Source organism: Etheostoma spectabile, chromosome 5 (genome assembly GCF_008692095.1).
Source record: "Etheostoma spectabile isolate EspeVRDwgs_2016 chromosome 5, UIUC_Espe_1.0, whole genome shotgun sequence".
In the NCBI taxonomy this organism is placed as follows: Eukaryota; Metazoa; Chordata; class Actinopteri; order Perciformes; family Percidae; genus Etheostoma; species Etheostoma spectabile.
This window is the reverse complement of record NC_045737.1, coordinates 7701617-7719092: the sequence shown is the minus strand read 5'-3', so window position 1 is coordinate 7719092 and position 17476 is coordinate 7701617. Positions and strand designations below refer to the sequence as shown.

At 39.5% G+C, this 17476-nt stretch overlaps 1 protein-coding gene across 5 annotated transcripts in view; it reads left to right on the top strand.

Annotated features, from left to right (window-relative positions):
• Positions 1–17476, top strand: part of osbp2b (oxysterol binding protein 2b) — a 61229-nt gene that overhangs the window by 9168 nt on the left and 34585 nt on the right. For 3 of the 5 annotated variants that reach the window (XM_032515862.1, XM_032515861.1, XM_032515860.1), the window contains one exon: positions 729–937. In XM_032515862.1, the coding sequence (XP_032371753.1) occupies positions 729–937 (209 nt within the window). Of the gene's footprint in view, positions 1–728; positions 938–4508; positions 4890–15361; positions 15383–17476 lie in introns of those variants that run through there. The other 2 variants (XM_032515864.1, XM_032515863.1) reach the window with 2 other exon arrangements.

Below are 17476 nucleotides of genomic sequence, written 5' to 3'. Positions count from 1 at the left end.
TGGTCTCACAATTATGCTACTTATAAAAAAAAAGTATTTTTCTGTTTTGGATGATGTACAACAGTATTGACATTTGTTTTATTGGAAGATGCTTTTGGAAACATACAGTCTTTACATTTACACATTGCTCTTTGTTCTAATCTCTTGCTCTTCTGCACTGGCTCTCTTTCTTGTTATCTTGTTTTCCTTTTTACACCACCTCTTGCACTCTGTTCTTTCTTTGTTGACGCTGTTATTAATTGTTTGGTTTTATCCGATACAGAGGCTTGGAGGCAGACAATGGCCTTGTTATCTAGACTACTGTGGCCCACTTACTGTGCAACAGTTGGTCCTAGTGTAGGCTACATAGCAGCACACTCACAGCAGGGCAGGCGGGCCATGCAGAGTTAGATAGATCTATCAAATTTGTTTAACACTAGCTAATACTAATTTAGGTTTCATGAAAGTGCTACAGAGAAGGTGTGTGTTTTAGTGAAATAACCAAGTACTTCCACTGCTGCATGGCTTTCAAAGTAAAGTTTAAAATGTAATCCGTGGCATGTCTCTGTCCTTCTTTGCCTACCTGCTTGTGCTTAATGGCTGTACGAATGTCAATTGTAAAGAATCTATCCTACCTGCAACAAGTGACAAAAGATGTCCTAGACCAGTGTTGACAGCTCTTTCTTGTTTCTCTCTCTCTCTCTCTCTCTCTCTCTCTGTCTCTTCCTCTGCCTGGTATTTTGTTTCAGGACGCAGGCAGAGATGGCCCATACGTGCCGTGGAACAATCAACTTGGCCACAGCACACATCGACACAGAGGATGCCTGCAATATTGTCCTGAGCAGTGGCGGCCGCACTTACCACCTGAAGGCTAGCACAGAGGTGGAGCGGCAGAGATGGGTCACAGCACTGGAGTTGGCCAAAGCTAAAGCCATCCGCATGATGAACGATCAGTCTGGTAAGGGCAACTGGAGCGAGCGGCTACTTGTATTGAAAATTTAAGTTTCATGGAATGCCTTTTATAGCCTGAGTGCAAGCTGTAGGAGGGTAACACACCCATGAGGCACTGATATTATTGGTCAGAATTTGACCTTGATGAATCTAGGCTGGGCTGATACAGTCATGGGTAAACATACAAAAGTGTGTTTATCTTGTGATCAACATCATCCCAAGTGAAAGTTGTGTTCAGCACGGTGGTTTAGTATGTTGAGCAAACTGCCCCCACCGGAGGGGAAAAGAACCCTCCGCTCTTCATTGATTTGTATTGCGTTAAGGTTCCTCCTCGTCAATTTCGTCTGCTAGCAAAAAAATGACTAAAAGCTGGTGTGGTGATATGAACCACCTGCAATGTAAAGAACCCATAACTTAGGTTTTTATAATTGTTTGGTTGGTGTCAGGATCCGACAGTCTTCCTATTCTCCCTGCTGATTCTTCACATCTGTATCCACCTTTGTCTTCATAAAAGCACATTCTTTCGGTCGGCAGCTTATAAAAACTTAAGTCATGGGTTATTTACCGTGTTGGTAGTGAATATCTCCACACAGCAGTTTTTAGGCTTTTTTCTGTTGTTGCTAGCAGACAAAATTGACGAGATGTGCTCTGTGTCTATGGTCCGCAGATATTTGGTTATATTTGAGTTTCCAATTTCCACTGGCATTTGATATTCAGCACAGGTGGTGTTTCAGCTCATACACTCCTTCTTGAATGTAATTCAGATTCCAGTGTGAGCCAGAATAGGGCAGTGCCGTCTGCTTAGTGGAGTTGGAAAACAAATTAGAGTATGCTAATGGTACCGTTAAAAACTGTGCTTCCATTCAGCCTGACAACAGAATACTCTCCTTTCCAAGAGGACTTACTCTTCTATAGTTGTATTAGGTGTTGCAGGTCAAAGGCTGTGGGAAAAGCCTGGGAAGACCATTTCTTCTTCACTTTTCACCCTGGCATCATCCCAAAGCCTCTCTGCCCCAGTCTTATGCAGACAGGGTCCACAGAGACTGAGACAGGCTATAAGTTCCTCTGGCCTCTATTTGAAAGTCAGATCACTAAATATAGACTGGGAAAATGAGAGTACTTTTTAGCTCACCACTGTAAGCAGGGGAGGAATGTCGGTGCATTTGTATTTTGAAAAGGTTAGGCTATTAAACTACCTGCTTTACTGTGTGATTGTTTGTGTTTGCAATATGTATATTTTCTGCAACATGGTCTGTTGTCAAGTTCAAATACAGTATTCCGATCCAGCTACACCACCACAATTCAATGTCCTTTTTATATATTGTCCCCTTTAATTATTAGCTTTTTTTGTTTTCCCACATATGTGTTAAACAAACAAGTTCATCAGGCACAAAATATACAGAAATATTTCCGAATCCAGTAGCTACCAATGCCTTTTTAAAGTAAAAACCTAGTGTATCTGTTTGATACATAGTGAAGGGAAGAGCAGCTGTTCCTGATACAGGTTTGATGTCAGGCAAGCTGTTAGACCAAATGTGGTACCATAGCATTTGCAAGATGATGCTTTTCATCCCACCATTCTTAGCAAGCTGTTGCCATTTAAATGCATGAAAACAAACAAAGACGTCTGCGTCTGTGTATCTTAGATTCTGTGAGTCTGCTGCCATTCGTCACACCAGGCTCACGGTTACCTTCATAGCACGTTGTAGATTGTAACGCATTCAGAACCTCTTAAATACTTTGTGTAAAACACACTATTTTAAATCTGTAGTAATTATTGTATCAGTGATATAATTGCTCGCCATGCATTAGACCTTTATTTGATGAAGCAGTTAATAGTATTTTGTTAAACCTTTGACTCAGTAACTGCTTCAAAGCTTAGTGAAAGAATGTGTGTGCGTGTGTCTTTGTGTTTTTCTAACATTTCCTTTCACAGCTAATCTATCTGTGGGAGGAGGATTTCAGAATGTGAGAAAAGAGACATTGTGCGGGTCTGTCTACATTAAATGAAGTATTCATGAAGTGTATTATGTATAGTGTTGAGACTGGGAGTAATGCTTCCAACACCTTACTAAATAGCTATATGTTAATAATTTTGCTATTAGGCTCTTTCAGAGCATCTTGGTATCTCCATTGTGTTAGGAAATCATGGATCCATGACATTCACTAACCTGTCCTCTCCGTCAGTGGAACAAAGAGCTCCTAATGATCTCCTCAGCACAGAGAAGGAGCACAGTACAAACCCTGGGCACATCGTGTGTGGATAGTAGGGCTGTGCAATATATAGATATTTTATTGATTTTGATATATGTGGCTTGATATCGTCTTAAATTGTAGATATTGTAATATCCTGATATGACACAAGTGTTGTCTTTTCCTGGTTTTAAAGGCTGCATTACAGTAGAGTGATGTAATTTTTTGAACACACCAGACTGCTCTAGCTGTTATTATACCAACATAACCGATTATTCATCAGAAATCTCATTTTTTTTTGTGAAAGCGCCAATTGTCAACCCTACAATATCGCCACAATATCGATATCGGGATATTTGATTTTCTCCATATCGCCCAGCTCTAGTGGATAGCGACCAAAGTGCTTCTATCTTTTCTTAGCCCTAGAAGCAGGTTTTAAAATCTTAAATCTAAAAATGCGCTGTAAGACTTCTGTTTCAACTTTAATCTCATGTCTCTCTTTGTCTCTGAGCCATGAGATTATTTTCTATGTACAAATGACCTGAACCCTGAATCCATTACATGAATTTCTCATTAGTAGCCTACTGGTGTGAGATTTGCAGCCTTTCCATTTATAAACCATCTTTTGTAAATTGCCTGTCCCTCCATGAGTGCATCTTGTTCCAATTTAAGTTTAGATTGGATTTCTAGCAGCTCACTGGGCAAAAGTTCAGCAGGTGGCAGTGTTTCCCTTCACTTCAACATGATCTCTTTTGTAGGTTCCATGTCTTGTTCTTGCCACTGCTTGTGAAAGTGAGCTCACAGCCCGTTTAATCACCGGTTCCAGTCGTGGCTTTAATATGCATGTCTGGCATGTGCTCCTATTTGAATTTAACACCAGTAAAATATGCTTAGATGGTGAATTTTTGAGGAAACTGTGAATGTTTAGTGGAAGATGGTGGACAAATTGAGAAATTTATGAATGCTGGAACCAGTCATCCAGTTAGTGGTTTCTCTGTGTGTAGCTAAGTTCAGACAGATACAGCTGAGGTAGGCAGGACAGTAATAGCAGCAGTTACAGACCCATGGTAGAAGCTCTCTTCCGGCACGTGACCCTGATGTGCCCAGCATGCCAGCTGACGTGTATCTTGAGTTCAAACAACTGTGCATTGAGCTGCATCAGCACTGAGTGAGTGCATCTGACAGTTCTTGGGGGATGTTTCACTTCAACAAACTTTGGTTACGTGTGTGAGTAAACTGGTGTTCACAAGATTTACTTGTAGGGGTTCGGTCACTACACATATTTATCCTCTTGTTTGTGTTATTTTTCTTTTATTTTTTTCCCTGTATCTTTCTCTTTTCTTCTTTATTTCACATCCTTGCTGGAATTGTACCTTTTACAGTAAAAGGTAGAGCTCTGTCCATGGTCCTGAAACAGAATTAGGACATCCTGCCTAAACAAGCTTCATTTGTCGTGTTTTTCCACCCCTCCTGGTCCTGACTGTTTTTTTCCCCTTTACATTCACTCCAGCACTCGCTCTTCCTCTCTCTTCTAGTCACCCTCTCACTCGCTGTCTCGTTTTCCCACCCCCTCCCTCTTTCTCTCTCCTCCTTTCTCTCCAAAAGCTATTTACTCTGCTCCAGCAGGGGTTTAAGTTCTGAATAGAATGACCCACGGCTTTCTTCAACTCGTCCCTCTTCACTCGTTTCTTTTGCTTTAAACATTCTATTGTCCTGCAAAGTCTGGAGGGAAAAATAGAGATGCGTAGAGACGCAGTATTCCTCTTGTAAGTATCTGGCTTTTCTTCCATTACCGTTGTGCTCAGGAATGTGTGTGTGCGTATTTGTGTGCATACATGTGTATCTGGTTAAGATGATTGGATGCAGCTGTGTATATACGGTGTACCTTCTATCACAGTATATTGGTAAATATTGGCTGATTTGTAGTGGACAAGTCAAGCTTATTTCCAGTGTTAGTGTATACAGTAAACATCTGAGCTCATTCAGGTGACAAACTCCGCTATGAAATTGGAAAACATTATTATAGATTCATATAAAATACAAATATAAATGAATAAAAATTATTTAAAGAAATGATTAATTTAATAAAGTAAGAAAGTAAGATGTAAAAATGTCCCTCCATTAACAGGGAATTTAAAACATTGTTGAAGAATGTATTTAATGTATTGTTTTGCTCTCTTTCCAATGTGAAAAGTGAAGAATCTCTCTTTAGTAGGACTGAGTGTTGGCTGAGGTTAGTTTTATTACACCAGTTAACATGGCAATAAATAATGATTTACTAATAAAGTAACATGTATTTCTGATGACATCTGTAAAATAGAGCCTGACGGAGAAGCTTTATTAATCTAAATAGAATACTGTATTTGTTTTAATATTTAACCTGCACTATTTTCTGAGCTTGCAAAAGGATGCTATGAAATGACAGATGGCTTGTTTATCATCCACATCAATTAGCTGTGCAGGGGCTGTGTGTCGAATCATTTGTCCTTATTTGTCTTGGATGTAATTCACGTGTGGCGGCAGTGGCCGATTTGCTTGATCAGCTCAGTCCTCAATGACGAGGGAAATAGGGACAAAGAGATCAGAGTCCGCTTGTAACATAATAAACATCACTGCCAGATTTAGCCAAGCTCTCCACAGAGATCACAAACACTGTGCTGTCCAAGTATAAATGATCCTCTTGGTGCTTTTCTATCCCTTGTTTTTTTTTTTTTTTCAGCCATATGTGACTTCATCCTCCATTTTCTGTCTCTCAAATCTGTTGTGAATGTAACAGCCAATTGTTCCTGTGAAATTAAACCTTTGCTGGCTCATAATGGATTTGACCTCTCTGAACTCACACTCCCTCTATAAACTGCACGTCCCAGCAACCATCGATCTTTGAGTTACATGCCACTTGCTTCCTCTCCTACTGGTCTGACTTGCTCTTAGAAACTCCATTGTGTTTGTTGTTGTTGTTGTTTTTCTTACAGTATTTTCTAATAATCAAACTCATTTTTTTGTCCTATTTCTACTGGGCTTGCTGCCTGTTTTCTAACTTTTATTTAATTACGTTGTGGTAATGTCTGAAGTTCTACCATGGACTGTGTAACATTTTTTGTGGAAAAAATGCCTTGGTTACCTTGTTTCAAGCCATTCTAGTGTGGTATAGAAAGCCTGCTGGAAGACTCCATTTGATCCAACTCTCATTAATATTCAACGAGCTAAGCTGCTTGACTCTGATTGGCTAGCTAGCCCATGAGAGCCTGCCTATCGGCAACCTTAATGAATAGTAATGAGCTCAGGCAACATGACATTAGACGGACCAGCTTCTGTAATTGGCCTGATTTCTCCACTTATTCTTTGTGGCTAGAGGTGACAGAGGAGGTAGTAGTTCATTTTCATATTCACGACATAACACAAACACATATGGACTGGGTTTGCCCTCCAACCACAGTGGCTGGTAGATGCCCAGTTTTACCAGCCACGTTTTCCAGAATTCAAATTTATAAAAAGTGCACTATTATATTTTGAATTACTTCAATACATTATTTTTTATTATTAATACATATTTATGTTTGTACACACTCTGCTCCTGGGGTCCTGTCTTCCCCAGCTGTATAGCAGTGCACTTGACATGACATTTCGTGACGGTTTTGTGTAGGTTCGACAGTAAGCCCAGTGCAGGGACTGGCCGTCGGGAAGGTAGGTTAACTATTCCCTCGTTTTCCCTTCGTCATCATCACGCCACTTGTTCAAAAAGTACCTTCTCTTTTTCTTTACTTTGCCCTCAACAGCTACCGCTGACTCCGCGGCGGGCCTCTTATAACACCGGGGATATGTTGCCGCATTTATTTTTACCAATAATTTTCCTTTTGACTGTACCTCAGCTCAACTACATGTTGTCACGGACTAGCTCTGAAAACCACTCGACAAAAGTCTGGAGTTGACGGAAATATGCGTGGTGAAATCCCCGGCTGTAAACTGTTTAATTTCCCATAAGTTCTTCACAATAAAAAGCCTTCCGTTATTTTGGTATTTGTATGTTTTTATTATGATGCAGCAAAATCTGTAAATGTTGCGGATTCATAAGCAGTAACGTAATGCGATTCCACTGTGCATGATTGTTACTTAACAACAGCACTCTTTGACAAAAGCTGTCCAATCCGTTACAAGGAATGTTTTACAATCCACCCGCCACCGTGGCTGGTATACAAGGCAAAGTCACCCGCCACTTTGATAAAGTTCTCGCCATTGGCTGGTGGGGGGTGCTAATTTCCTACCCTGCATATGCACCTAACATATAAAAATCAAAAAAACGGTTTTGTGTTGCAGGGCACCTTTAAGCTGCTGGGCATTTTCTCTCCTACATCTAAATTTTCACTTCCTCTCTCTTTATTCTTGTCTTCCTCTGTATTTTGAAACCACACAGGGCCTAAGTATGTTAAATGGACTCTAAAACATCTCATCAATGGGTGAGTGCTGTCTGGACAGCAGGGATGGCGCTTCCATCTCATCTTATCTCATCTTGGTTTTTGCATGTTCGTCCTGATATTATGCTGCAGAAGTGGTTTGAGAAGTTTTGATGGATATTCTGACCAAAAGCCCCTATTTTCTGTAAAAGAGCAAACAAACATTTTACAGCAGGCACATGCAAATGGGTTGCTCAAGTATCTGCCCTTTTGGCCTCTGACTACATACAATAGGTGCAGTTTTTGGATGACTATTTCTTTGTATTTTTTTAATTTTTTTATTTGGCCCATGGCATAAATCTCAATTAAAATCATATTATATTGACCGACAACTGCATTTCAATAGCCTACTAATTCTACAAGAGCGCACTATCCCCTGCCTCTCTCAGCCACCACAGTTAACGCATGCAAATCAAGCACCCTGTAGAGAAGCATCCAAGTCTCCCTGAACTGCCTTCATTGGGGACAGCCATCCAGGTAACAACAGTCTTTCCCTGCACCCATTTAATCGGCCAAAATGTTCGTGGTGGGTGTTTCCTTTAGGAGCAGAGTGGAAAGCAACTTCTAGAAGCTTCTGAAACATGCTGTTATGAATAAGAAATACACTCAAATAGTTAAAGGAAAGTCTGTTTGTGCTGCCATCTTGTCAAAAGTATGAAGTGATTTTAATATCCATATTCAAAATGTTATAAACAGCTGTACTGACAAATGTGATATGTACATTTCAACAAGTTCACGTAACACAATGTCCCTATTTTACAGTTAACTTAAACCTTTTTGGGCACATCATTTTGATTTAGTCTTTTTCTGAATGAAAATGTATTTTCATTAAGACGTTATAGTCACTGATTGCTTTTGAGGGTTTTCCTCTAGTTTTAGTCAACAAAATTAAAAACATGACAAATCAAACAAAAAATCACAAAGTGATGATTATTTATGTTATGTCTTTTAAGCTTTCCAATGACAAAGTTGTGGCCATCTTTGATGATGATGTTATGGTTATAGGTGTTGTCCTCATCTATAACAAAGTTAGTGGAAAAAGGCGTTGTTCACCTGTGTATACTAGACTATAACGGTTCACACACCCACATACACACGCTTCTTTATGAAGGTAAAGATGGTGCAAAATATGAGCACTTGTAGAATATGATTTGAGATCTTGTACAACTAAAATTGAACTCGTATTGAACTGTACTTTTTTTTTTTTTCTTCACTTCAGTTACTTTTCCTGTACAACCACAACTCAGTGATTACAACCTCTCCAATCTGTTGCTGCAATGTGCTCTCTCGCATCACACACCGGCGAGTCTGAGCCCTCGACTTTTTTATCACTTCTTGTGATACATTTGGTGCAAATTTAATTTGTACCTGTGGACTTAGTCTGTTGCTCTGAGCCAACAGGACAGCAGGGTTTCTATCACCAGATAAGGGATAACTCTGTCCAGCTTATTTATGTAGCATGAAAGTTAGCATTAGCTAACTAGCAGCCAGCCCACTTCTAAATACTGTAAAAACCTTAATTATCAACAACACTTTTTACATTGGCGGTGCAGCCGCGGACGGACCGCCATTAGTAAGGCTCTGCCAGCGTGAAGATTGCTAGAAAGCTCTGCTGCCGACGGACCCGGTAGCAGCAACACAACCCCCCTGGAGCCCACCACTAGTGTTGGTGGAATAGCAAGCTAGCATTAGCAAATTAACCCTGCTTATAAATAAATACATTTTAGTTATCCTAACACTTTTAACAGTCAAACTGAGCTCCAGGTCCTGCAGTCTTGCACCAAAAGTATGGCAAAAAGTGTTGAGGGCTCAGACTTGCCGCTGTGTGATGCGAGAGAGCATATTCAGACAAAACAGATTCTAGAGGTTGTAATCACTGAGTTGTGGTTGTACTGGAAAAGTGACTGAAGTGAAAAAAGAAAATAAATACGAGCACAGATTTTTTTTGTGCTCACAGTGCATCTACGAATACAGATTTTTTTTTTTTTTTTACAAGCTCTCAAATCATATTCTACAAGTGCTCAAATCTTAGCTATGCGTTCTCACATTATCAACCATGTTTACCTTCATACTTCTTAACAGTATGACAGGAACACTATCAGAACACTGATTAGATGAAATGGTGTGCAAAAGTTGTTTGTTCTTTTTTTTTATCACACCAAAACTAGCAGAATGTAGTTGTAAATAACTGGAATTATCATTTGAAATAGAGGTCACATGTCTTAGAATATAATATTATGAGAAATAATTTTCCTTTCTGCTTGATTATAAATGTGTGAGTCTAAGCTAGATAATTAGGTTGTAATATTGTGCTTGTAATAGTCTCGCCTCTAGTCTCTTACCTGACTGTTTTGGTATTGGACCATTGTTTACTCAATTCAAAGGACCTAGAAATTATGTTAATTATGATTATACAGTCAGTGAACAGCACTATTGAAGCACTGCATTGTTACAGGATCCATACTACATTCCTGGGATAATTGTGCTGTCCTTTGTTGTAAAGGAGTTTTGTCTGCTCTGTAGGACTCAAGTGTGTCCAGTGACCTGCTGCATGAAACTTGAATTAATTAGTACTCTCACATTGTGTTCCGGTCAACACCCACATGTTCTCTCTGTCGCTCGCTCTAGAGCTTTTCTGCTTCATCAGCAGCGAGGCGAAGTTGAGAAATTGAGAATGTGAATAGAAGCAGGTCATTAGGCGATCAGCTAGGACAATAGAGGTTCAGTATTCAGGTTTTCCATTTTCCTTCTTTTTTATCCTCTTAGTGGATTTCTGTGTTGTGACACATCTTTTTCGCAGGTCAAGTTTAGCTCTTTATGTCAACTAAGAGTGTTTTTCCCACAGCACTGCAATCTGCCAAGTGGGCTGGATACTGTTGTTGTTGAAAGGTCACCAATGTTGAAAGCTCTTTTCTCTGTAAGCAAAATTAATTTAAACTTTCCGTCTGGCTCTTTGTGCCACAGGCAGTGAGAGATAAAAACAAAAATTCTAATTTCTTTTAATCAAGTTTAATTAAGGTTCCTTTCAGCCAAGCTCTTGGTTCAGTATATGATGCTAGTATAGTTGGGCTTAACATAAGAAAATAAAATATCGGTGCACAGTGGGAGACTGAATGGCTTAATTTGTGTTTGTATCCATTTTAATAAAGTAGACTGGTCTGTGGCTTACAGTCTCTCTAACTGATGGTGTAGAAGATTATTCTGAACATATTAGGAAAAAGAGGAAAAGGGAAAACATGTTTTGTAATTATTTTGTGTTGTCTTCTGTGTTTTCACACACCCTTTTTTCCTTTCATTTAGTTCTTGTGTGTGCTTTTTCTGTTGGCAAGAGCCGAGTCAGGGTTAGTAGCAGCATTGGTCATGGGATTGGGAAAGAAAGACCCTTCTTATGTCTGGTGGTCTTACGATGTGATTATGTCTCGCACGTCTTTGGAAACACCTGACCTCAAGCCCATTAAACTGTATCCTACATGTAAGACATCACAAAAATATCACTGAACTAAAACTATTCTTTAATGAGCAAATGTTCAAAATACTGCTCATTTTTGCAACTCTGGCCAGCAGCCATGGACACATTTGGTAGTGGTCATTGCTTATGAGGATGGTTTATCACGTCTTCAATGCAAGATTTGCATACTTTTCGAAAAGCAAGGCTGTTGATACTAAGGATTGACCAATACTGGTCAAAACAGGGCCGAGACAGGTTATTAGTAGTTCATGAAACCAATATTTGTAAAGTAGAAATGCCACAAGGTAAAAAGCTCAACCAGCTTCGAGCGGAGAATGAGACACTTCTGCTCGAGGCTCCTGCATGTCAACAGAGGCGAGGGTGATGAGTGTTGATTGGCTATTACTCGTATAACATGTAGCCAATCAGATGGTGTTGTGGGTGGGACATTAAGTCAGACTCAGTGGTGGGTCAAACAGAGCAGATGGACACATGGCTGTAGCCGAGCCAAAGTAACGCACTTTTTAATTAATCTTATTGGTTATCAATCAAATAAAATGCAGATACAGATAATTTGCAAACTGCTGATAATCGGTCTATCCCTTGATATTGTAGTAGCATCTTTATTCAGGATGGAAAAAGGTTCCATTTACTGTCTGTCTGTAGTAGACACCTTTTCTTTTTTTTTTAATTGGAGCATCTGTATTTGCATATGAATGAGAACAAATAATTTTACTACCATTACTTCTACATGCTTTATATATATTTATATATATTTCTGCAGACCCCTTAAGCATCAGCATTTTAAAGGCAGCACTCACAGAGGTTATTACAGTGCCAACACCAACAGCTGCCACGCAAAAAATGCTACATGTTTTCGAGTTTATTTGTCAGTGATGACTAAGTGCACTCAGGTCTGGATGATTAATTGCCCCAGCATTTTGAGAGTCAGCTGTAATTTCACTCTGCTGCTTGGGTCATTGACATGAGGTGTTGTGTCTTCTTGTGATAGCTATATCATAAACTTGATGCATGGTTTCTCTAATCTGAGCCAGTGCAGGCTGACACAGGAAGCAAGTACTCTTAACTCTTACATCTTGGGTTAAATTAAAGATCTTCTACCTCCTTTGGATAAGCTGGTTGTTTTTGCCACAGGAGAAGCATCAGTCCATTAGGAGCCCACAGTTTCAGCTTGTGTTTCACTGCAGTCGATAGTCTTTCTGGTTCTTTCAAGCAAGTGGTCTTCTGTTGCATGAGTGACAGTGAGGCAGCACTGTCTAGCATAATGTGGTCTTTTGGCATGGATCAATAACATGTATATGTATTTCTGCTGGAAATGACACCACAAAATGTTTTAAAAAGGTCTTAAACTTTGAGTTTGACTTCTAAAAGGTTATTTTTCCTGTTAAAATGACTTCCTTCCCACGGTTAAACACTTTTCTTGAGCTGTTTAAGCTGGGGTTGATAAGCTTGGCTTGTGTATCAGGCTGTTTGAGAGTTCCTGGATCTTAATGCTGTTATTGTGCTCTCTCTATGTAGTTTGTCTTTCAGATGGTTTGGCCTTCGACTGTCTCCTCCAGTAACTAATCGGGGATGTGGGACTGAATATTATGTACTATTTGGTGCAACTTAGTTTCAGTATTTAGTCCAGATAGTTTTTAAAACTATATCACTCTTATAGAGATATAGATATTGTATAGATGGAGTCAACTGTATTAAGAAATTATTAATGGTTCATTTAGATGTCATTTTTATAACTATGATTACATATATAGTGTATAATTATGTGTCCTACTTAATAATGGTGACATTTAGTAGTTTACAACATTAAATTGATTACAGCAGTATTTCAGTTTTAACCGGCCATTCAGCACCCCGACAGTGACTTGATTTATCTTAGTTTAATCCATAGATAATGGTAATAATTTCATACACAAAAATGCAGCTCAAAGTGAGTAACATTAGGAGTAATAGCTGAAAACAAGGTTGAACTGTTTAACATTACATTACATATCATTTAGCTTAAATAAGTTAATAAACCCCAAAATAGACCCCCGATGCATCAGACAAAGTCTGCTGTTTTGACCATTCAGGTTTGGCTCTCTTTGCATGGTAAAAGAATTGAAGAAAAGAAATGATGATGGTCAAGTATGAAATGAATTAAGGTTTTATGCTCCAACACCCCCCTTGAACATGCCCAAGGACATTTAGGGGATGTTATTTATTTACAAACCAACAACCTTTCCCCGTCAGCACTTCTCTCACCTCACTTCAGTCCACATCAGCCCTCCCCTGTTACTTGTTTTTGCTGTTATCAGATATTTTACAGATTTACCACAACACGGATTGTACAGCCGACAAGCTTAATGTGATACTGTTGCAGTTTTCAATCAAGACAGGGTTGCACTTAGTATTGTGTGTATACCGCCTTATTTGTATTTTATCCATGCTGTTGTTGGCCATTGGAGGAGGAATTGGTGTTGCATCATGACATCCAATGCTTTTCTTGAAGCAATGGCCCAGAGATATTTATAGCGTTACTGATACATGTAAGTGTAAAAATAGATTTGTGATTAGGGAGAGGCTGCTTTCCTTTGCCTAATCGCACAATTACCTAAGGTGTAGGGTGTTCTGGCCAACTAAAATATACTGATTAATTACATTAATAACACCCTAAAGAGTATGTTAATGCTAGGTTTTTTTAATACACCTCAGTACATGACATACTATTTTGTGCTGGCTCACTTGTATATGTTTGTCTGGATTAGTTATACCTAACCAGATAAAGATGTTGGACTTCTACAGTTTGAGCTGATTGGTTGGTTGTTTATGAGATTCTGAATATTTATTTACTGAAATGAGAGTATATTAAGATTTCCAAGGGGTTCACAATGCTAGTAATTTGATACATTTGGTTTATCGTCCAGCCTTAGGTCTAGATGATATGCCTGAAATTTCTATTACAACATATTAAAGATATTTTTAGATATCGATTAACCACGATCACAGTAACATAATCACATGCATTATAAAATAATCAACTTAATGTACAAAGCAATTAACTGTCTTCCCTTGTTATGCATTACATGAGACCAAACTCTTCATACTGAATGTGTAAAACAAAAAGTTCATAACTAATTTTGATATATATTTTTATAGCTTGCTCTATATTATTCATTTGACTAGCAGAAATTTGTAACTTGTTAACAGGATATGGTGATACTGTACAATGGAATACATGTGAAAATAAACAATATATAATAGGCTTGGCCGACCTAGAATTGGTGTTATGTAATGTATAGTATGTGTTCGCAGAAACCCACAGTTAACTTTAGGTGTCCTTGAGTTACAGTACAGTGTGATATGTACATTGTCAGTAATATTGGAACAATGACCTTCCCCTGCTTTGAAAAGGGAGGGAGTGAGGCTTGTTATTGCAGTCCAGGGCTAACTACAGCATGAATTGTGTTGTATTGGAACAGTGACACTGGTCTGTCTGTGGGATGTCAATTTTGAAGAGGTCCATCAGCAGCTGTTGTTCAGCACAATAAAGAGATTCTGACAGAGGATAACAGAAGGACACATCAATCAGAGGGAGTGGAAATAGACATTTTATTGATGGATGTCTTATTTGACCTTGTGCCCTTGGTCTAGTGGCACTACCAGTTAATAATAAAACAGATAATAATAAAAAAGAAACTTCTGACATATTTTCATCTCTCATGTCTCATCATACATAATACATAAGCTCCTTGTGGTGTCATTTCCATGACATAGCCTTTACTTAATACCATCTCTGCCATTTCACTTTCCTAAAATAGTTGACTTTTTCTGTCAGGGAGGAGGTAACAGAGAGGAAGCAATGCATTCTGGTCCTAAATGACTGCTGGCTGCCGAGTCCTATCTCCTCTCTGCTTCACTCACTCACGCTCTCCCTCCCTCCATCTCCAATCGGCACTGCACTGAGAGAAGCATGTGGAGGAGAATTGTAAATGTGCCGAGCTTTGTGAATGTGTGTATCCTGAGTGCGCATGAATTTCAGGAACAAAGGGAGGAAATGCACGTGAGGAGAAAGGAGTTACACGAGGGAGCACCTGCATCGCTCCCCTGTCTGTGTACTGTATGTACTTGTGTGAGTATGCATGTATGTGCCTGCATGCTGCAATGCTGAACAGGGAAAGCCGCTACCTCTGCCCCCCCCCTCGCTGGGATTATGTAGTGGCCCAGGGCAGTGTTGCGTCTCAGGGAGCGTGGAGTGGGATCAGGCCTGCAGAGAGTGGGATGAAGGGTCGGAGCTGCTGGGAGCCGGGGATGGTCCGCTCCCTCTGCAACTCGGGCTGTCTGGGTAAAGTCAACCAGGGTCAGTACAGCTATGGCTAAAGCTATAAGACATTAGCATGGAGCTGTCACACTCCTCTTCATCTGTTCAACGACAAAACCTTCCTTATCCTGCTCTTCCTCATCGTTTGTCTGAGAGGTAGCTGTCATCCCTCCATCCATCCATCTTCTCTCTTCGGCATCTGTTTTCAATCGCCATGGATGCTCACATCTCTGCAGACTCCCTCAACAATGCAGCGCCTCATGCTGTAAAAAGAGCAGTGGGTCCTCTCTCCTGCACTCCTTACTGCATGCAGACTCCTTCCCTCTTACCTTTCTTTCTTCTGTGCTGTTCACGCTCAAACTCCTTTCCCCACTCTTCTTTGCGCCTGCTCCATTTAGCATTTGCATATGGATGAGCCGGGGCCTGCCAGGCCTACGCATTGTGTTGGCAACGTGCAGCTGAGTTTGCATATTATGTGTGTTGAATTCTTTTGACCAACAGAAAGTGTGAAATGCGACGTGCTGTATTTCCCAGGGTCCTTAAGTGCAAGTGTGACAACAGGACAAGTAGAGTGGTGAGAGCATTAACTAAGGACTACAGGCAATACTAGCCTGCATAACATGTTGTCCAACTGGTGAAGGATTTTGCACAGATCAAAACAACATTCTGTTACTGATCATGGCAGGTTAATAGCATACTATCATATACAGTGTACATCATGTATGTACTCTGTCAATGAATATGTACTTTTGGAGAAACAATGAGAAATGCTATCACATTTCCCCTTATTGTCTCTGCACATCCTATTCTGCCTTTCCACCTCTCTCACTTCATCTATCCTTTTTTTGCCCATGGCAGAGTTGGACAATGTTGAGTTGAACAGCTGTGCTCTTAAGCCTGGGGCTTTCCTCTCCTCACTTTGCCTGTGTGTTCACTGAAATGAGTTTGGCATAGGTGGTACAGGCCATGTTGTTTTAAGGCTTTTCATAGTAGGCTTCAGCACACACTCTGCAATATGAATGTTAGGATGACGATAGAAGAAGAAAATAAGCCGGAACCAAAACATAACAACTTTGGACATCTATCCAATCGTTTGAAATCCTCCAAGGAGAATATATAATAATAGTACTAGCTGTTATCTTATAGTATCACAGAACATCCTGTATGTCAGTGGTATTATTCAAATATAAAATTCCTTTGATCTTGTGTATAAACACTTGGCTTTATACTGGCGTTGCCTCCCAAGATACATTGTGTTTGACGTGTTAAAATTTAAAATGTAAAACCTGTTTTGGTATGATATGTCAATAAATGTAACTAGTAATATAATTATGGTTCAACAATAAGGGTTGCCGAGGGCCAGGGGCAAGTAAATATAACAACCCTCTTGCTCATTCGTTACCCCCATCCCCTTGTCCCCGCCGGAGAATGCTTGTTGAATTATTTGATTTGACTGGGCAAGTGGAAAAAGAACTGTTGAACCCTGATAAGACATGAGTAGCTCTCACCTGCGTTTTTTTTTCTTCTTCTTCTTTCAAATTGGCTACTACATTAAAAAAGTTGCGAATCCCCCGTTTAAAAAAATTGACATGTAAAAACTATTAAATTGTTACTAAACTTTTTCTAGAACCACTTCTACATTCTATCCATGACCATTAACAACTACTTAATTTAGCTGTAGTACAAGTAACAAATAGATAGGTACGCTAAACAAACATACAGATTAACTCTGTGATTGTACATAAGAGCCTACTATCCAAGTAGGCCTTCACAATATTAGAAAAAAACTGACATTGCAATATTTTTTTCCCCCTGCGATATGTATTGCGATATGAAAAAAGAAGAAGTCATTTTTAAAGATGACATTATCGGAAATAATAAATCATTCTCGACTACCGTGGTGATTTTGTAGGGGAGTGCATCTACATAGAAGATAAAAATGAAAAAGGATCTTTTCTAATGTGAATCATTCTTTGTTAAACTTGAATGCTTTACAAACACCAGAGGAAGTAAGCGCTGTGACTAACGTTACTGTTCTGAAGTGATTTTGGAGAGGGAAATTTGGTAGAAATATGCTGTTTGACTAGCATGACACCATTGTATTTATATAATCCCATCAATCCAGGCTAAAGT